The sequence below is a fragment of the Enoplosus armatus genome, chromosome 5, assembly GCF_043641665.1.
Source record: "Enoplosus armatus isolate fEnoArm2 chromosome 5, fEnoArm2.hap1, whole genome shotgun sequence".
NCBI lineage: Eukaryota > Metazoa > Chordata > Actinopteri > Centrarchiformes > Enoplosidae > Enoplosus > Enoplosus armatus.
In genome coordinates this window covers 15,989,807-16,011,580 of record NC_092184.1, presented here as the reverse complement: position 1 = coordinate 16,011,580, position 21,774 = coordinate 15,989,807, and the positions used below count along the sequence as shown (strand labels likewise).

Sequence of the window (21,774 nt, the reverse complement as noted above, 5' to 3'; positions counted from 1 at the left end):
GGACAGGGCTCATGCAGCCTACTCGCTGCAAGATCCTCCTACTTTTCTGACCAATGTAATTCGAGTATTCACACACAACTACATGCAGAAACTCGCCTGCCAGGTCGAGCATACTGATGCATGCACCAGAGCGTGAACGTTGAATTTCCTCTTCACATCTGCAGTCAGAAATGCTGACCTACAACTGTCCAATAAATGTCAATCACATGACTAAAATAAAATCAGTTGCATGAGACACAAAACTACATCTAAAAACAAGACAAACTACTGTATAACTTCCTTATACCAGAATAAAAAATAAAAAAAAACAGTAAGAGACAGTCCTTGAAGAGCAGTCGCTATTATCGAGTGCCTGGTATCCAAATTGCTGAGGCTTGAGCAGGAACCAGAGTGCTTTACTGTAGGCGGAGCTGACCTCTGGCCACTCTGAAGAGGGAAGCAAACCAAAAAAAGTTCCCCTGTAAAGTCACTTCTCTTCTGGTTACACGTCTGGCACAGTCTCACAGTCTAAAGTTCAGAATAACAGCAGATTTTACATGACAAATGTTTGTAAAAATGGTGATCTTTATTTAAACCCAAGCTAAAATGTCACAGGATGTACAGTACAACATAGTAACAGGGCATTACTGGCATGAAAATACAACTTTCAGTTTAATTTCTCACAGGGCTAAGGGCAAGTTTTTACCCTTTCGAAAGAATGTTAATTATCAAATATTACACCGAAGTATTGTGTACTGAAAACTACACACAAATGCACACACTTAGATGTACCAGAAGCCACAAAAATGAAGAAGCCTTACTGTAATAAAGGAGGACACAAAGAGGGGAACAAAACATTTGTAGAAAATATCCAAAAAAATAACAGATTACTAAAAAAGGTTCTAAAGCCTTTACATAAGAATTTCCAAACATCAGAGTTACACATGTTCAGTAGAAATATTACAAGGGCTGTTTCTGGACCGACTCCACATGATTTACAAATGTGTTGAGAGCAGAACGTCGGCTCTCAGGCGTACATGTCCTCGCGGTCCGCATTATAGATCTCACCCTCCTGCAGTGAGGCAAAGTTTAGGAAGTGCGAGGGCCGGTGGACTTCATGGTAGAACTCCTTGGGGTTGGCCAGCTGCAGGTCGTACTTCATGTTGGGGTCATGGCGCACACCTGTAACAACACAAAGTTAATAAAATGGTTATTTGAACTCACCTATTCTGCCAAACATGTATGTATTCTACAACTTGGCGTCAGTGGTTTAAGTACTGTGACATACATGACTTAAGTATGACAGTCTTGCCTTAATAAGCAATTGTTTATAACATTTAAACAACAAGATACTGTGTATTAGTCTGAGAAATGAACAAGCTATTTGAATTTCCACATGATGGTAATAGATTTGGAGCTGTGAAGCAGAACTGCACAGTAAAATCAATCAAACTGACACAGGGACAGAGCGGAAATATCAATGCATAAGGATATGCCAGAAGAGGCCACACAGATTTAAAGCCTGTGTTAAAAGGAGAATCATTCAGCTCTTCAAATAAAACTATAAAACAAAAGTTCATCTAATATAAATAAAAGAAACTATGGCTACTGACCCATGAAGTTGTAGTTCCAGGACACCTGGCCAGGCACCATGAAGAAGCCCAGGAAGCGGTCAGAGAGCAGCATCTGCACTCTTTCATAGTGGGATGGCAGGTAGCCTTTAGGGTTGTTGCCCTTGTCCGTGTTCTGCCGACCCCACTCGTAGCCACTGGGTGTCAGCTTGTAGGCTGTGAGCGTGCACGAGCCTGGGGTGAAGCTGAAAACCAGGAGGTAAAATGCAAATTAGTACCATTCAACTGACAACCATCACTTTATTATGTGGTTATAACGGCAACACATTATATTTCTTAAACAAAGAAACAGCACACAGATGTAGGAGCAGAGCATGTCACAAAGCATGATTAGTTTAATGATGAGCAGTGAATTGATTTTAATAGACAGACAGCTGGTGTCTTGTTATGAAACCTACCTGCAAGTGATGATGATGGTCTTCTCTCCATCCCAAGAGGGGTTGTCAGCCATGATCTTGGCATGGGTGGTGACGTCCTGGGGAGACAGCTGAGGCGACTCGTTAGGCTGGGTATGGATCCAGCCGAGGGGCTCCATTTCCTGTTGAAGGAAACGAATGAAGTTATAAATTGCTGGGATAACAAAAAGCACACTGTAAGTAACAAGCAACCATTATAAAATGGTAATAATGAGCTGAAACTCTTACTTTAAGGTATTCATGACCAGGCAGCTGGTTGGGCAGGTGGACAGTCTGGTGTGTCCCCCACTGCGGCACCATGACGATACAACGGATCTCCTTCACCTGGGGGTTGTCTGGTGGACTGGTGCCATACAGGTAGCCTGCAATCTGGAACAACAGTGCACTGTCAACATCTACAGACGCAGTTGGTTGATGCAGGGACTCCCTCAAATACAGACGTCATGGTAAGAATCAATGTAATAGTTTTGATTTAAGTCAAAGGAAACAGTTTGTCTATAAACTGTAGTACAATGAATCCCCCACATACCTGTGCACGCAGATCTGAGATGCAGATGAACTTCTTGAGGACGTTCTTGGGCAGGATGTAGGTGTAGCCCGTCTCCTTGATATCATCAGATGACACGTAGATGTGGTTGGTTCGGAGGTGGAGGTTGGCAGCAGATATGGCCCTGACAGGTGAAGAACAAGTCAGATGAGATGGAAACTCACTCAACAAGTTAGGCATTTACTAAAATAAGCTAAGACTCATGTCTGCATACCTGACTCTCCACTCGGTCTTAGAGGAGAAGGTCTGGGTTTCGTAGTTGGAGGTGGTGGAGGTGATGATCTCGTCACCGTGCTTGTTAACAGTTCTGGTCTGTGTGGCCGTGAGCTGCGACTGCTCTTTAGTCTGCTTCTCAATCTCAGCGATTTGCTGGCGCTGCTGTGACGGAGCGGAGATCTCCATACCCAGGATGATGTCACGGATCTCAGACTGCGTCAGTGAGGCCACGTTCACACTGGAGGAAGACGAGGGAAGCATTGATTACTAAATACAGGTCTGGCTTTATCCTGTTCTATTAAGTTACAACATAGTGTATTTATTTCAGGAAAATATTCAACCCATGAATTAATACTTACTTGTTCTTTTTGCCGTAATCTGCCAGAATGAGATCTTTGAGCTGCACTTCCACCTTGATCCACTCCTCGTCTGTGAGCGTGGGCCAGATGTGATGGGGCTCAGTGATGGTCGTCTTGTCGGGTTTCAGGATCACCTTGGCACGGTCGTTATTGACGTGGAGCGCTCTGAGGATCAGGATGAGTCGGGAGAAGGCCTAGAGATGGAGCAGACCACCAAACAAACTATTTACACAGGGGAATAAGTTGTCAACAAAAATAAACGCACACAAGAGTTTAATTGGGAAATCAAAAAAAGCAATCGAGTTAATCCTAGTCTGAGGCCCTTGTGGGAGTGTGAAACTCACTGTGTAAGACGAGATGGTCTTGAGCCAGTCGTCATAGAGGTTGAACAGCACCATCTGAGGCTCTGTAGCCTTCAGGATCAGGTCTCCAAACTTCTCCACCTTCAGACAGGCCTGGAAGGGCAGCTGCAACTCAGAACCTTTGATCACGATGTTGGGGAAGTCGAGCAAGTGGACCTGCATGGAGAGAACAATGGCATTAGAACTGGAAAGCACTTGAGTATGTATCAAACTTCCTTCAAGGTTTGTAATTATTACAGTAGTTATTAACATGACAGGGTCTCACCTCCAGAGGGTCCAGCATGCCCTTCCTGGTTACAATGATCTGTTTCGGCTGCTCCTCCACAGGGAGGGAGCGAATCAGGGCAGCCACTTCTTCAGCTGTCTTCCATTTGGCCAGCTATAGAGATAAAGCAAGAACAGAGTTAAGGACACTCAGGAAGGAATGAACTTCAGTGTTCTTGCCAAATATGTATTTCAAAGGGGTGGGAAGGTGTTTGTGTGCGCTTGTGTCACTTAGTTAGGGACTATGGAATTAAGAATTTCATGTAATTGAGCTGCATTGTTTCTTTAATATGAAAAAAATGAGCAAAAACAAATGTGGAACAAAATAGACCAAAAATAAAAATGCAATGATAGTAAGAGGACTTTTTCCTTAACACAGAATTAAATAACCATAATAAGAGAGTTTGTACTACAAATAAAATCCCTAAACACAAAAGGAGTCAGAATAAATCAATACATAAAGCCAAGCTGGTGATTTTAAAGTGGTAGAGCAGCACCGTACCTGTCCCAGACGTTTCTGTCCAGCCCACACAGATGTGTGAATGATCTTGAGGAAGAGCTGGCCAGTCCTCGGGTTGAAGATGAATATAGCTCCATTGATGGGCTTTGTGGTCAAGTTACCCTCAAAGGTCTGTTGCAATAGAAGAATACATGTGACTAAATTCAAAAGGATACTCTTTTTATATTCCTTTGCAAAAGCAACATATTCAGACACTTCATTTACACCATTAAGAAGCAGTCATTCAGAAACAAACTGCGTTGTTAGGACATAACGACTTCATTAAATTAATATTGAGGAGTAAAAAAAGCCAGTCCTCACCTTGTGGATGGTGACTCGGTACACGTTGGTGTCATCTACAAACCAGATGATCTGGTTGGAGAAGAGTTCACCGTAGTTCTGTGAGGACAGGTAGGGCTCAGTGGGCTCGGAGGAGTACAGCTGCAGACCTTTGCGGATGCGCTCCCTGAGCACGTACAGGGCAGGGTTGGCTTTCATAATCTTGGCCATTGCCTGCTGGATCAGAGGCTTGCTTCCAGGGAACCAGTTACCATAGCCACTATGAGGAGCAGATTAAGTGACATATAGAGTTAAATACTAACTTGAGATTGTATTCAGATTTCCTAGATACCCAGAAAAAAAAAAACACATCAGGGAGGTCAGAGTTAGTCTGCACAACAACACCATTTGAGCTGATGTATATATTGCAGACAGTTGCGTTCATGTAAAACAAGTTAGGAAGCTAGTGTGAAGACTTCAAAAGCTACTGCAGAGTATACTTGTTGACGTGAACGAGTGGATGCCAAAATCCATGCAATGCTGTCAAGTATTTGCCTGACAATTTTCTAGTTTATTTTTAGACACACCTAAAAAAACATGGGCTCACTTTAAATCAGGAAGAAAACACTGCTTTGCCTTTTTCAACCACCAATTCATTCTACTTTGTTACCTGCACCCAAAATAACTGTTAGCTCGTTGGATCACATAATTAAGCAAAAATAATTGTGGCACCCTATTTTCATGTTTGTCTTTTACATCAATGAGCTAATATCGGCCATCATACTGGTCATGTATCTATGCTTGTAACAATCCTAACCTGTGGAGGTTGTAAGCCAGGTCAATAGCAATGAGCACCCCGGTGGGCGAGGGGTAGATGCTCATGTTGTCGGTGGTGTAGTCCAGGAACTTTGCCCTGGCGTAGCGCTCGATGTCATGCGAGTCATAGTCACCCCAGCGCAGCTGAATGTCGATCCAGTACTTTTGTGTGGTGGTGCTGTCCATCACGTCCCTGTAGGAGGAGGTGCACATTGTAATTCATAAAAGACTACATGAAGGACTTTTAAAATGCTTCAATGATGACAGAGTTTAGGAAACACACTGAATATATTAAAGTTACGCGAGCTGCTCTAAAGACAGTGAGGTTTTTGAAAATATGAGTCATGCTAATGTAGCTTCACAAGTCTTACTTTGAGTCAGCAAGCAGAGATGGTCGAGAGACGTTCCACTTGTATGATGCAAAGAGGAGGATGTCCGCACAGGAGGAGTTCATCTTGTACGACTTCCTGGGGTGGATGGTCTCCTTCTGCACTGTCTCAATCTCGAGAGCATCCAGCTCCTGATCAAACACCTGAAAACAAAAGCAGAACGTTAGAAGTTGTTATCATTAAGTCAATAATAAACCAGGTTAAAAGCAATTTCAAGAACCAACTTCAGGTTGCTATATTTCTGCTGTTTTGCAGAGTTAAAAGTTAGTCCATAATGACGTTAAATGAATAAAACCTACCTGACAGAGATCCATGACAACACTCTCATGAATCTTCTGCCACAAGTGAGCCCTGAAGATCTGAATGAGGGAGATCTTCAGTGTGGGGATCTTGCCGTGCATGAAGATTCCTGTCAGGTCAAGTTGTACCTGGAAACCCACGTACACCTAAAGACAGATGAGAAAAAAGAAAATTAGGCCAAGACAGAAATCTTTAAACCATTAAGATTGTTTTTCAGGAATATAAAAAAGGATTATAAAACTCAGGTTGTACTGACGTTGGCTCTGTTGATGGTGGGTGACCACCAAAGTGTGAAGCGACGGTTGGGGATTTGGTTCAGACCCGACCTCTGGGCATTGGTCAGCTTCTTCCATTTCATGGACTCCTCAAAGCCACTAGCCTTTTCCCTAAAGTCCAGAAATTCAGACAATGCTTTTTTTAACTCAAGGAATTACATGTAAAGCAAATGCAGAACTTGAAAAAGCAGTTCCAAATGAAGAAAAAAAAACAACACTGTTTTGGTTGTTCATTTCCACAGTTTGGGGCAGAGAACAAGGTTGAAGTACTTTCTCTAATTGAGTGTTGTTTGAGCCCTAAAATTATCAAACCCTTACCAGAAGAGACCCTCCCAGGTTGGAAAATAAGTGCCTTTGAAGAGCGTGTGTTCCAGGATGCCCTCCACACCGCCCAGAGCCTGGATCATGTCTGTGCGGTAGTTGTTCAGGTTCCACAGTTTGCCATCGTGCCTCTGGTGAGTCCACCAGAACGGATTCTGCTTCAGCACCTGCACTCAATCAAGACAAAGACATCGATAGATATATGCATTTTGGTGGAAAATGTTAAATGCAACATTTGAATATATTAAGAGACAAATTTCAGTATGTTAACAACCGAACTGTAAGCTTCGTTATACATTAATGTTAAAATTAAAATCAAGACAACTGATCCCTGGTACATCTGGGGCTGCAAAAGTTTAGCCAATTTTATTTAGCTAAAATCACGGTCTTTCCTTTGGCCCCAAACATTACATGGTTTTGCCCTGTAAAATCCTCAAGGGGTCTCCAAAGGCAAGTCACAAGCAAGGCTTTAAACTTTTAATTGTTATGTCAAAATACTTTTGCCCATCAACATGTCAGTAGTGTCGTCATCATACCTGGTACTGTTTGAAATCTGTCCTGACTCTCCAGCCTTTGTCATAGGCCAGTGTGTGTCTGTCTTTCTGGAAAAGTGTGTTGATACGGGGGATTCCTCTGTCCCATGAGTCCTCCAAATCTTCCAGGGTCAAACGCCTGAAACACAGAAAGCACACTGGTATTTGCCTTGTCTAGTTTCAGCTCACACTTGTTAAAATAAATACTGATAGATCAGTGTGGAACAGCAGATCCTATGAATCCTAGTTCTTGTAGAAGTTGCAAACATATGTTATCATTGGCAAGCTGAACTGATTAAGGTGATGATCAATACCTGTTCTGGGCGATGGCCTCCTGTCTTTTGAGGGCGTATTCGGCCCAAACTCTCTGGGAGTCAATGAACTCACTCTCCCATGGCTGAATGTAACGATACAGGTTAGGAATCAGCTGGTCTTCTTCATGGCTCATTCCAGACCTGAAGTGAGTGATACCCACATCTGTCTGCTTGGACCACCTGGTGGAGAGGGAGAAGTGATCAGCCCCGTTTTCTGAATTGATTTACTGACAAGAGATCAAGACAACAACAACAGCCTAAATGCAGACTTACCGCAGGTCTGACTGTGGAATAAGCACGTGGCCCATGGACAGCATGCCAAGGCCACCCAACTCTTTGGGAGTGTAGAAGACCACAGGAGGGAAGCGGCTAGGCATTTTGGAGTTCAGGCCGATCTTGATACGTGTCTGGATCTTGTTCTCACACTTCACCAGCAGGTCCAGGAGCTCCTGGGTATTGACCACAGCCTCACGGAAGTACGTCATCAGACCGATCAGAGCCGTGTTCCATTTGTTCACAATCTGAAGATAAAGACGGGACATATTGAAATATTCGGACATGGTAATTATCCCCACTTTCCTTTTTTTAACATTACATGTCAAGGCTCTAGTTTTTAGGGAGAAGGTTGTCTGCTGACCTTTGTGAATGTGGTGGATCCAGAAGCCATGAGGATCTGACGCACTCTGTTGTGGAAGCGCTGCATCGATTCATCATCCACACGCAAGAAACACTGCGCGGTCCTCTCTTTGGTTACCTACACATGCAAACGCAATACGAGAACTTAAAAACAGGAATGTGATCATGACCATTTGAAGAAAGACAGCAGCTATGCTACTGTAAGATGACAGTGTCAGTACTGTAATCAGATACATATCAAATATTAGTAGTCTAAAACTGTCAAAGGGAAATCGTTAGCATAACAGTTGCTCACCTCGTTCTGCAGGTTCCACACACCGTCCTTGTGAGTAAACTCCTCATAGCTGGTGCGGCACTTAGGCAAGATGCGACACTCAAAGCCACACATGTTGAACAGCAGATTGGGGTTGTCTTTGCTGTACACTGAGACAAAGCTGTTCTCCCACTGGACGGTGGTCACTGATCTGGGCAGGCGATTCTTGATGTCCCAGAACACGGCACGTCCACTGGGAAGAATAAGATTAGTAACGTTACAAACGCTATTTGTTTCACAAATCTGCTAAAATAAGTATAATATTCAACACAGAACAAGATGTAATAAATAAACTACTAGTTTAAGAGTCTAAATCTTGAGGTGGAACTCACAGGTTGACGTCATGCTTCATCAGTCTCATGCGGGCATCGCGGGGCCAGCACTTCTTGTTGTTATAACCCACTATGTTCTCATTGTTGGGGTCTGGGTGCTCCGTCAGGTACCTCTGAATCAGGTCCCTGGCCTCGTCAGCAGAGAACCTGGTGGACCCATGAAAAAGCCACATGACTTACAAATTCAATTTATCAGCAAAGCTCATGCTGTCCATCGGAGCATTATTTCCCAAAGCCACGTGTTAAAAGTGTCAGTAATTCATCATTTTGATCCCACCTGAAGAAGATGTGGATGCGGTCGATGTAGCGGCAGTACAGTCGGATTGGGTGGGCGCTCTCTGTGGCCGTGTCTTGGAAACTGAGGAAGTCATTGGGCATCTGAGGTGGGCCGGCCATCTCACTGGCACGGTGCAGGCCCAGCACCAGCAGGTCCATCACCAGACCGTAGTACTGCACAATGAATGAGGCAAACTGGAGCCCCCTGATGATGCCATAGGAGTTGGTGTGGTTCATATCCTAGATGGACACGAGACAAAGAGGAACGTTTGGATCAAATACCAATAAAAACTTAACTGCATCAAAATGGGTTCTTAAGCAGTTACTCGATGGTACATAAAATTAAAGTATGTCTATACACCGAGCTAGAGATTCTAAGGAATTATCTGTTAAGATTTTACAGGAATAAATCAGATCTAAAATGAACAGGTGTGTTTACCTTGTAGTTGATGACCACGTTATTCTTGGCTGTCATGTAATCAGCAATGTTGTGGTCAACAATAAGACGCAGCAGCCTGTTGAGCAGGGTCAGATCAATCTTCTCATACATCTTCTCATAGCGGGACTCCAGCATCACGTTGCACTCTCCCTCCGCAGTCTCCCACACATCCTGCAAGTTGTTTATGCCTGAGGACAATTAACAAAAAGCCTTCAGATAATGTTTGACTTTTGGCCCTGCCAACATTACAGGTATTATTGGTTCTTTTCCATCATAACAAGCCCGAGCAGAGCCTTACCTTGGCACCACTTATAGACCAGCAGTGGTGGTGGTTCAGTATCAGCAGGTTTGATCCAGGGTGGGAATAGGCGTCTCTTGTCTGCCTCGTACCAGAGGTACTGGTCCAGGTAGGCATCAGTGATCTTCTCCAGGGGCTCGACATCATACACGGGAACCAGATGACTGTACAAGTCCATGAACTCGATACCCACCTGCAAAAGAAGAAGTAGTTCAGAGACAGGAATCCAATATGATGGGTAAGAAATATGTTTACAACAACGACATTAAGGAAATTCAAGACTTTCTTTGGATTTTGAATGAGATTTTCAACAAAATATCTGCACATCCTGGTCCTGACCTCTTTGAAGGCTCTCTGGGTGAGCAGGTGACGTTTGATCCTGGACAAGGCCTCGTGAGGATTGTCGTACGCCTGCTCAATCAGCCCCAGCTCCTCCCTCTGACTTTGGTTCAGACGCGACTTCACACTAGGGGACACAGACACAAACTAATGACTTGAAAGAAAATTTCCTGGCAGTTGTTTTGCCTTGTGTGAATAAACGTCTGCTGATAAAGTTGGTCATGGTGAAACTGCATTTACCTGTACGCCTCCTTGAGCCTCTCCAAGGCCAGGATGAGCAGCTTGGTGTCATGTTTGTAGGACAGGGGAGGGAAAGGGATGGGCGAGAACCGCCGACTCTCTAGCCAGTGAACAGTGGTGGTGTAAATGGCCACCGCCTCCTCAGCTGTGATGTAGGGGCCATCCTGTAGACAGAATATATACACTTCATTAAACATATAACAAATGTGAAGAGCTCTATGTACAGATGCAATGGCACTCATTTTTATAATTTAGTGTTCATGGATCGTCATTAGGAAATACAGATGTGAGCAATTAGAACGAGACAAGAAAAATGTAAATGTTAGAATTGTATAATCATAGTATGAATTTTCAGAAGGAATGTCTGAACGGTGACAGGCCAACTGCAGCTGCAGCCAGTGATGAAATAAGAGCCATCATTCTTTTCAATATTCCTCCAGTTCTTACGCACAGGCAAGCAGATCAATGCAAGTGCGCCTTTGTAAGAGGACTTCATTCAAAACTTTATATTACATTATATTTATCTTTCCTCATCTGTTAAAGGCAGCAGGTTGACACTCAGTGATCCTCATTATAAATACAAATGTGGGCAGTTTATAAATACTTACAGTGCAAAAAAACTAAACAAATACAGCTTTTTATTCAATGGAAAGGGCCTTTTCAGTTATTACTGAATTAATATTCTCTCTGTGTTACCTTCAGGTAGTTGTGCTGTCTCTCCTGCTCAGCTTTCAGGTACAGACGGGTCAGTCTCCCCAGGTTCTTCTTGCACACCGTCTTGTCCACAGTAGCTCCACGGCGGATTCGCTCACGGTTGTAGTGGGCAGTGTTAGTCCACCAGTCAGCTTTGGCCTTCACGTAGCGCAGAATCATGTTCTCAATGGGAGTGGGCAGGCCTGGCACCTGTAATGATGGGAAATAATAAATATTTTGTTAATTCTTACACAACTTAAAGTGGCACAAATTGAACCATTGTTGCAACCACGATTATGCAGTTAGTTTTTATGTTCTCATTGTGAACTTGCTGTATTTTAAAAAGGAAAATGTTCCTGCATGGGTCTTAAATTAAGGAAAATATTGCACATTTACATCTCTAACCACAACTAATGCATATGCCAAAACTTCACAGTAAGCGGTCTCCTAAGCCAAAATTATCATTAGTCAACAAGTGCAAGGCAAAGAAAAACAGACCAGAATACAACTTCAACGCTTAAGCGCTCTGTGACATAACTGACTCTAGCACTTTATGCACTTGAGATTGTACTTGAGGCACTTGAGAGTGAGACAAATCCTAAATTCAAATGGAGCAGCGCTTTAAGGGCTCTGTGATTAATCCTTGTGTGGAAGCGGTCTCTGCACTGACCTTCCAGGGGATGTTGGCCTTCCAGCACCTCCAGGACTCACTGAGGTGCTGCAGGATGGTTCTGGCCTTGTTCTGTTTGATGCCCTCAGGCATCATGTCCAAGATGTCATGCATCACAGCAGCACGCAGCTCCAGGTCAAAGTGAGACTCCACGCGCTGTTTGGTCACCGTCTTGGCCACGCCCTTGGAGTGACGTCCTGTTGGGGCAATCGAAAACAGTTAAAAAAAGAATAGTTCCCGCTGATGCAAACCTCTGTGCATCATACCATTTTGTTTCAGACACAAAAATGATGTAATGGTGAACATGCATACCTTCAAACTGCCTGGCCAACAGATTCCCCAGCCACCTCTCCAACAGCGGAGTAATCCCCCTCATGAAGAACAGCCACACTCTCCAGCCGGGAGCCCAGAAGCCACAACCTGGACCCTTACCCACAGGACCCTGATCAAAAACACGGAAAAATCAGAATTAAAATGGTGTGTCGCCGCATTTTGTATAATTTGTGGGAAACTAAAAAAATTCTTTCTGTGGACATTGATTATAATATCTTATACACAAACAGTTAATTTACTTACAGTGTTGAACCGGTAGTAGATGAGATGTTTCAGATCTTTGCACATCCGGATTTGTCTCATCAACTTGTACTTGTAGCGGTACATGCCTGTCAGCTGACCCACATGAGCGAAGATGTACTGCAGCCCATCAGACAACTACAACACAGAGGTGAAGGGATTAGTCAAGTGTGAAGTCAAATAATCTTAAAAATCACTTCCAACTAATGTTAACATAACCACCACTGAAACCAATACAAAAAAACTGATCACACTGTGTGAAGAACAAAGGACCAACTTTAAAGAAATGAAACCTTCCTAAAAAACATGTAATGTCATTAAAGTACGTCCTCGTGCTCTACATTACAAAGAGTTAAGTTGTCTTAGTAACCTTGCCCTGTGAAAGTAAAACCTTGTTCTAAATAATGGTGGAATAGCCCTTTCGCTTCCACTGCAACAGACAACACTGAGATGTTGTCAGTAAGGTTTATGAAATTACACTTCCAGAAGGAAAAGGAAGAATGCAGGTTAGTGTAGCTTAGCTACAGATGGGATGATCTGTGCAAAATGTGTTGCAGAACTAACCTGGAAGGCATCGACATTTCCCAGTCTGTACTGCACATGGCTGTCCACCACCAGCTTGCTGAGACGCAACACCTCTCTGCACAGGTGAAAGGCGTTGCCGAATCGGGACTTCTTTCGTTCCTGGGGGGCAGAAACAAGAACACAGCTGTGGGTCAACACTGTTGAAAACATTACAGAGAGCTCTTGGCAGAAGAATACAGTAAGACATTTTTAACAACAAAAACAGAGCTTAAACCACATTTTAGACTGAACTTCTGAAGTCTTTAAAGCCTTCAACAAAAGGATAATGGGAATATTGTAAGTTCAGAGCAACACTTAACTTATGTTACTGTTCATTTAAACACAATACAATGTCAAAGGAGTTAAACAACAAGTGGATCTGCCCTAGAGATTGTACCTTTGTGGTCAGTGTCTTGACAGGCTTCAAGTTGAAGTTGTAGTCGAGATGCAGGTAGTTGAGGTTCTTACGGTGAATAAGCAGATTGAGCATGTTGTAGCCCTGTCGGCAAACCTGCAGGCCCACCTCCACCCAGTCCAGCTTGGTGGACTGAAAGAACTTTGTGGCCTTGAAGGAGCGGAACAGATACCTGAAAGACAACAGGAAAAAAATTATCAATTAGCAAAAAACCCAGCTTCAACTGAAATCAAAATGTGGTGTCTAATGATGTTACTCACCTCTTCTTCTGGGCCTTGGGTGGTCTGTGTTTGAGCGCATTGAGCACATAGTACTTGAGCAGTTTCTGGTATGACACACGTACTTTCACTGGCTGTCCTGCTGGACAGTGCTCACGGTACCTGTAGAATAATTTAACACCTTCCATTACGAATTTCTCAAATATGATCATTACACATCTGAATGAGATAAAACAAAAATATTCCACAAAACCAACAGTTCTGTTTTCAATCAGTAAATTATGACACATTTAGTCTTGTTCCAACATGTTTACTCACCAGTTCTTGATCAGGGGGATATCAATGGCACGCCTTGTGCGTCCAGATCGGAGGTTGAAGGGTCTTGGTGCCCACAGCAGAGCAATGCCGTTGGCTGTGTTGTCTGTGTAGAGTGGGGTCTCCTTGAGGAAGGGCTCCACATACTCAGGAAGCTCAAACTCCTCATCGTCATCAGGCAGAGGCTCCTGACTCTGAGAGGGTGCAGGAAATTACAATAAGAATTTAAGATGAAGTTAAAGAATATTGACTTGTAAATAAAACAGCTAAATGTAAAGAAAGGGGGTCCCATTCATTTTTTTTGTTTGTTTTTCCACAAGGCAATTTAAACTCTAACCTTTAAATAACTAGAAGCAATATCTGAATGGTAACGGGCCAACTGCGACTGCAGCCAGTAATTAATAAAAGTCACCATTCATTTCAATATTCCTCCAGTTCTTACGCACAGGCAAGCAGACCAATGCAAGTGCGCCTTTGTAAGAGGACTTTGTTCAAAACTTCACATGATTTGTTGTGAGGGAATTACATTTATCGTTTCACAGCTGCCAAAATGTAGAAGAAGAATAATCAGCCACAATCATCCACACTTACCTTGACAGAGTGTCTGTGAGAAATAGGGTTGATCAGTGGGTCAAAGTAGAACGCCGGGAGATCAGGATCCTCCGTCTTGATAAACACCACGTTGGGTGTATGATACCTGCAGGGTAAAGCCATGAGTATCTGCTCATTTCTTACAGCCAAAGTATAAGATTTAGCAACTAGAGTTACCTCTGAACTACTTTTTCTTCAATTAATTTCAATTACTTTACAATGAACTGCAACTTTAAAAAACAATCAATTCAGTCATTCTTTACCAGGTGAGGTGGACGTGGTGCGGCAAGTTGTTGTACAGGTACGGGAAGGCAATCTTGTACTCTGTCCTGATAGGCTGTCGGATGATGATCTTGTTGATGTCGTTGAACTCGTTCCAGTCTTCATCCCTGTGGGAGAAACAGAGAGATCAGCTGAGGCACAAATCAACTCGCATCTGTTCTTACTTGATAGTGAACATTTGTAGGTCTATCATTGATTAAAAAGGCAGGAGGTCCTTACTGGAGGTTGATGTCCCTGACCAGTGGCTCAAACTTCGGACCCCCAGGGATGGCCATATTTAAGGCCTTGGAAGTGAAGAACGCCTTGAGGTCAAACAGATAAAAGTAATTGAAATCCACCAGGTCTGTCAGCAGCTGATTGGCCAGGCGATACAGTGTGGACATCATGGGTAGCGTGAACTGCCAGCGACGGTAGGTGGTGCCATTCACAAACCTGGAGAGCACAAAAGAATTATTGTTTGATTTTGCCAGCAGCACATCAACTGAATATATAAAACTTAAAATTGTATCTTTAAAGAGTGACGCGATGACTTACTTGGCAGTGTCTTTGAGTGGCTGATGCTCATAGAACCACTCCACAACCGAACCATCCTCCTCAGAGTCCAGCTCCATCTGGATTGCCTCCAGTGGTTCCACATCAAGGATGTTGTCAGCGTAGTCGAGCGGCGGCTCCTCGTCATCAAAAGGTGGAAAACGCATTCGCTTGAAGTGCCGACGATCACGCTTCTCACGACGCATCATGATCCACATGGTGCTGGGAGGAGGATAAGGGACACCGTGATTATGAATATTTTAGAAATACAAATGAGCACAATGCACTCCATGTGTATTTCTCATATGTGTAAATACCACGTACTACAAACATGATAATAATACAGAGTGGAGTGCTTAGCATCATCCAATGACACACTCTCTCTTACCCCCACTGGGCGATGTAGACTGGCTCTATGACCCAGGGGATTTCATTCACAAAGGAAATGGCTCCAGTGATGTGGTAGAGGACAGGCACATCTCGGATCTGTTCCCAGGGCATAGGCATGTTTTCCAGCAGCTTCAACACTGCATGGGGCATGTACTTGAGGGCACTGTTCAACAAAAAGAAAGATACAGGATGAGCTACAGCAGTGGTGATACGTCTTCTTAACCAATGAGTAAACAAGTAACAAAACTTAATAAAGAAATTATGCACAAAGGTGTGTGCATTATATTCTACCTAGAGTACATCTGAAGACGTTACAAAGCTTAGAATAAAATACACTGGCTTCTATTTAAAATAAACAAGTTTACTACTGTATGACATATTTTTACCCGAGGTACACCCGCTTGTCGTGGCGAAACTTTCTATTGGTCATGTCTCCATGGTCCCTGATGATCTTGCGGACATGCTCAGGTGGCATGTCTTCCTTCTGAGCATCCACAAAGCCAAACTTTCTCTTTTCTGAGTAGCGCTTTGCCTGCAAGTGCTGCCACTTTCTTGCTGTAGAGTTGAAGAACATTTAATACAAAATTAATCATGTCCATTTGTGATAGAACATTGAGGATGGATGTGCTGCATTGTGTGAAAGCCAACATACCTTTCTCTTGCAGTTTTTCCTCAGACATGTAGTCAGGGACCGGCGCAGGAGGGGGTACACCAGGAGGCATCCCTGCAGGGACCCCTCTGTAGGGGAAGGTAGCTGCCATGGCGCCTCACCACTGAAAACAAAAACACCAAACAAAGAAATCAAAATAAAAGTAACCCTAAATGTGTTGTATGCGTTTAGTTGTTATCAACACCGAGGAGTGGGGTCAAAGTCAAAACAAAAAAATTTAATTTACAATATTTACATTAAATTGGTGGGCAACTCTATTACTTTAGCAGTTGCGTATTCCCCAACATGTCACGTTGTACACAAATACTCTGTAAACCATGCAGAGTTGGAGAAATCGCTTTAGACTAAATTTAAATATATGTAAATGTATGCGACTATAGGTAACAATACAGATATTTCACATTAACTTGGCTGCGTTATATTAACATTACCACACCGATAGTTAACTAGCGGTTGGCTAGCTGCTTAACAACATGGCTTCCCGTGCGGCACAAACTGTAACGTTGCGCACAACTTTAACGGCAGATTCAATACCCGTTTGATCAACTTTACAGTTTAAATTACAATTGATTGGTGCTTTACAACAAGTTTGCAAAACATTAAGCCGACGTTGGCACTCTAGTTGTTGATTAAGTCAAGCGTGCATGAAGCGGTAAGCTAGCCAAATGCTAAAACTAGCATTGCAGCTAACGACTGAATGTTAGCTAAGTAACAAAAACGAAAACGCTTGCAACACCACACACCTTGCTACCTTAACTCCCAGGGTAATTTCTCAACGTTGAAGACAACTTTGTTCCACACACAGTCAGCTATCACAACATTTCTCTTTCAACACTGTATTTTCCTTTTTCCGATTCACTGTTGTATTGATTTGTCTTCATATAGCTGCATCACGCACGGCGAACGACGGTGGCCACACGATGAACGCAGTTAGGCGGAAATCACAGACAATCGGTACGCCGGATATAAGTACGTCATACCACTAAACAGCGAGGGCTCTACGTCGAAAAATACGCAAACGTTGGGCAAGCGCAATTTTGCAAATACCCGGATGATCCCGTTTCCGGCGCACTACTGCCCCCTGCAGTATTGGGGTGTAGCCTACAGGGTTTCAACGACAAACATAAAAGCATACTGTTTAAAAGCATTTTTAGGTTTCATATTAGCCCATTCCTTCTTTAGACAAGTAGGTAGACTTATCAGTAGCCTTACCAAGTGGAATATCAAATATGTTTTACTTTTACTGACATTTACCTGAATATTCCTCAGGTTCCTTATTCTCAGCCAGCATGTTGAGATGTTTGATTTCTTGTGTCAATTAAAAATGTAGAAGTTTGCCATCCAACTGCAACACCTTTGAAACAGCAAATATCTCAGACATTGGGTGATAATGTTCTTTTAATCTGCTGCAATAACTCATAATTCAAACCCTGTAGACCCATGGGCTATTTTGACACAATATTAGCTTAATTTTGACAGCTAAATCACAGCCACCTGGCTGAATTAATACATCCCTTTCAAAAAAGACAGCAGTTGTTGAAGTGAATACTACGAATACTACAACTGCCTCTAGAAGGGCTGCTATTTCCTGCTTTCCTTAAACTACTTTGGCCTTCATTTTAATTTGCTGCTTAAGTGCAGGCCTACACCTGTTAATATGAAAGGAACAGTTCAATTTATTTGAAAAGTAAGAACTAATGCGATATTTTGTTTGAGCCTTTTACAGTTATCATAGATAAACTTCGTGCCGAATAAATAGATACATTTTGCTGCTAAAGTATTTGCTTTATGTTTTGTACATTTTTTTGTACTATTTTGTACTTTTTGTTTGTCTTAGAATTGTACAAGTTTTTATGCTGTAAATGAGTGAGTACTGACGCTTTTATTCTGAAAAAACTTGACCGGAAGAGTATATTGCGCTGGGCATGAAAGAGTCGAAGGTCTGATGAAAAAATTGCTTCACATTGTTACTACATAGCGTTTACCTTTCATATAGTCTGGAGGCACTTGTTTGTGTGTTTTTATAACTCTGCAGGACGTAATGGCGACTAGTGACGACGTGCGGGAAAATGTGAAGGTACTTCAGTTTGGATCAGACACCTTTCAGTTTTATTTAGTTTGTTGTTTAGTTTATAGAGCGGTGATCTTCAAAAGCAGCTCTGACGATGTGATTTTTCTAATACTAGTTTCAATGTGATCGTGGAATGACCTACGGCAGCATGTAAAGCAACGCAGTTCAATGTTAAAGCGTTTGTAAAGACACTTGTTGACCATATGTGTGTTGTCTGTCATGTGTGCAGAAGTACTATGGCAGTCGACTGGAGTCCTCTTGTGATTTGCAAACAAGTGCTACCTCCTGCAGTTTGTCTTGCCGCCCGGTGCCAAGAAGTGTGACGGACGCACTGAGCCTGGTTCACCCGGAGGTTATCAAAAAGTACGTTTTTGCAAGCCTGTCTCACCTTTTAGTTTTGCATCATCTTCAGCAAAAAACTGAACATTTAGTTTTTTCATATTTTCCACAAGGCTCACAACTTTCTCATGCACATGTCAAGTTGAAACGACTACTACATGTACTATTTGATTACTCAGTGACAACAAGAGCACGAAACACAGACAGAGCACATACAAATCAAACACACACACACACTGTCGCTGTCTACATGAAGCAGACATGTCAGGCAAAAATCAATTCATGATCATGCCACAGCTTCACCGATAAATTCCTTATTGAACCTCTCTGTAAACACACCGGAAAGCATACAGATGTTGCTGAAAAAACCTGTGTTGTCCAGGGCACTGCAATTCAGACATTACTCGAATATATAACTGATTCGCTTGAATGTAGTGATTTAAAATGTCTTTTTTTAGTCTGCGGTCATCCTTTACAGCACAGACCTATCTCTCTAACATCTGTATGCCTCCCTCCATCGCACAGTGATGTTGTGGTTATGCTCCGTTGTCGCTAACAGTATTTTCCTCCAGATTCTTCGGCTGTGGTCTTCCCTTTCCAGCGAAGCTTGAGGGCTGCAGAGTCCTGGACCTCGGCAGCGGCTCTGGCAGAGACTGTTATGCCTTCAGTAAACTCGTTGGACCGAGCGGACGCGTGACAGGGATTGATATGACAGAGGAGCTGGTGATTACACATGCCTGTACACACACACCATTTGACACTTGATTTCTGTTCTTTCCACTGACTCAACGTGCATTTCTTTAGATCACAGCGTCTCGTGAGTACATTGAGTATCATCAAAACAAGTGTGGCTATCAGGAGCCCAACGTCTCTTTTGTCCAGGGGTACATGGAGAAGCTCAGTGAAGCTGGCATTCAAAGTGACTCAATGGATGTTGTGCTGTAGGTTTAAAGCATGGATATGATTCTACATGACAGGACATAAGACAGATTTGATGAGCAGTTTTTCCTTCTAATATATCCAGATCCAACTGTGTAATCTGTTTGTGTCCTGATAAAAGAGCCGTGCTACAGCAAGCTCACAATGTCCTAAAGGTTAGTCTGAAGAATTTCTACCAACTACATTAAAGAGAAAGATGTACAGGAACGTACTGTTCATGGTTCTCATCACACTCTCATTTTACACAGGAGGGAGGTGAGCTGTACTTTAGTGACATGTATGCCAGCAAAGTCGTTCCCGATCACATGAAGCAAGATCCAGTCCTGTGGGGTAAAATAACATTATATTATCATCTAAAACTTAAATGTAAAAGGCACGAATACAGAATCCCTGCATCACAGATTTACAGTATCCTTTGGCTGTGACCTCTTTGTTTTCGGGCCCAGGTGAAGGAATGGGCGGCTCTCTGTTTTGGCAGGATCTCATTTCATTGGCCCACAGCGTCGGTTTCAGCACGCCACACCTTGTTTCAGCAAGCCACATTGTGATCTACAACAGTGAGCTCAAAGCAAAAGCAGGTACCAAAAGGCAACGCTGACTTTTGATGACGTGTGCAAATCATTTTCATTCTGCAAATGAGCCACAGCTTCATTTTCTTTTGCAGGTGACATCAGTTATACTTCGGGCACTTTCCGGCTCTTTAAGTTGCCCAAACATCCAGTCCTGTCTGAGGCAACAGTGACCTATAAAGGGACTGTGGCAGATTTCCCAGATCAGCTGGACTTTGATTCCTCCCACTGTTTCAAGGTATAATAAAAGTCATCAGAGAATGAAGCAAATACTGAATTGCTTCATCAATGTTTCCCAGGTTATTTACTAACCTGTGGCTTATTGTTCCAGTAAGAAGAAAAGTAAGTCTATATGTGTTGAGAAGAAAATTCAATTTCAGAGAAGAAAATCCTGCATATTCACATCTAAAAATAATCTGTTATAATTAATTAATATGAGGTCAATGTTTTCTTGTGTGCCACGCAGAAAGATGTGGCTGTGGACGTAAATGGAGAGATGGCAGCAATCCTCCAGAGTTCCCGTTTCTTTCCGGATTTCCAAATCCAGATATCGGATAAACCAGAGTCCAGCTCAGGGTCAACAACACAGGTAGCTGAAAATGCTTTAATTTTGAAAGGTTAACTACTGACTGCAGTTAGAAATGACGTTTGCATGGAAGAATCCAATTAAGCACAGGTTGCCTTTTTTTAAAAATCCGTGAAATACTTTAATTTTTAATGTGCAACTTCAAATATTTAAGATTTTTTTACAGAATAATAACTCTTTGCAGTGTAAGCTTTGATAGTAATAGAAGATTTGTTTCAGTCTGGTGTGAAAGTGATCTTCTTTATTTTTTCCTCAGTTCTGCCACCTCAACCCATTTCTGCTGGCTGACAAACTCGGATCCTCAGTGACAAAATGCTCCAAAACAAGCAAATAAAGTGTAACTGAATCCTAAGTATGACCACAGAATTTAATTAGTGACAAGTTTTAGATTTTGCTGAGTTCATTTTATTATTTTTTAAGTCCATAACATTAGAGACAAATCATTGTATGTGCTATTTGTCACCTTCCTCTTGTGATGTAGTGAAGGATAATTGTCAGGTGTCTGATCATTTGTGATTATCAGTGTTTACAGTTGTTTTCTCTCACAGTAATATAATAAATAAGAAATATACTTTATGTCCAGATCCTAAATTAATATCTTTTGTAGTAAATCAAATAAGTATATTTACAAAGTCGTAAAATTGTTTTAACTTTCTATGCAATATTGTCGCTTCAACCTCGACCAACTTGAGTAAGATCCAAGGAAACAAAATGTAACAAGAAAAAGGTTTTGCATACAAATGACAATAAAAGCATCTTCCTAATGTTTGTGTAGCCAAAACCTGTATTCTGCTGTCATTGTGCAACGTGAAAGAGGAACTTGTAGCAACAGGCGAGAGTGGGCTGCCCTGCTTGCAGGGTGTGGTTAAATAAACTCTTGCATCGACACAAAAAGGCCAGTTTGACAGAAATGGGGAGAAATAGAGCGGATTCAAAACAGCAATGAACAATAAAAGTGGAAATAAAAATCCAAAGACATAAAAAT

General features: G+C 42.5%; 2 protein-coding genes across 3 annotated transcripts; one reads left to right on the top strand and one right to left on the bottom strand.

The window, feature by feature from the left end:
* Positions 1-552: 552 nt before the first annotated feature.
* Positions 553-17,096, bottom strand: prpf8 (pre-mRNA processing factor 8). Its single transcript, XM_070905683.1, has 43 exons — positions 17,029-17,096; positions 16,268-16,388; positions 16,002-16,170; positions 15,614-15,778; positions 15,229-15,447; positions 14,914-15,126; positions 14,676-14,801; positions 14,413-14,518; positions 13,825-14,015; positions 13,549-13,668; positions 13,271-13,460; positions 12,874-12,993; positions 12,313-12,447; positions 12,049-12,178; positions 11,737-11,933; positions 11,070-11,276; positions 10,374-10,537; positions 10,134-10,260; positions 9,795-9,987; positions 9,497-9,684; positions 9,059-9,297; positions 8,782-8,928; positions 8,432-8,642; positions 8,138-8,254; positions 7,774-8,021; positions 7,501-7,680; positions 7,190-7,325; positions 6,651-6,820; positions 6,314-6,443; positions 6,057-6,203; positions 5,740-5,900; positions 5,370-5,561; positions 4,595-4,832; positions 4,277-4,405; positions 3,776-3,889; positions 3,493-3,666; positions 3,149-3,342; positions 2,788-3,027; positions 2,556-2,697; positions 2,255-2,395; positions 2,009-2,148; positions 1,593-1,795; positions 553-1,161 (listed from the first exon to the last, which is right to left on the bottom strand). Exons 2-43 carry the CDS (start codon positions 16,374-16,376, stop codon positions 1,007-1,009), a joined length of 7,017 nt encoding a protein of 2,338 aa, XP_070761784.1. The 5' UTR covers positions 16,377-16,388; positions 17,029-17,096; the 3' UTR covers positions 553-1,006.
* A 1,152-nt stretch (positions 17,097-18,248) lies between these two features.
* On the top strand, positions 18,249-21,553 carry LOC139285597 (arsenite methyltransferase). Of its 2 annotated transcripts, none has more exons than XM_070906187.1 (10): positions 18,249-18,362; positions 18,586-18,719; positions 19,268-19,418; positions 19,578-19,636; positions 19,720-19,789; positions 19,883-19,964; positions 20,081-20,212; positions 20,299-20,441; positions 20,670-20,792; positions 21,046-21,553. In XM_070906187.1, the coding sequence occupies exons 1-10, from the start codon at positions 18,327-18,329 to the stop codon at positions 21,121-21,123; spliced, it is 1,008 nt and encodes a 335-aa protein (XP_070762288.1). In that variant the 5' UTR covers positions 18,249-18,326; the 3' UTR covers positions 21,124-21,553. The 2 variants fall into 2 exon arrangements, with proteins under 2 accessions (XP_070762288.1, XP_070762287.1); XM_070906186.1 differs by having other exon boundaries at positions 19,500-19,636.
* Positions 21,554-21,774: the final 221 nt, after the last annotated feature.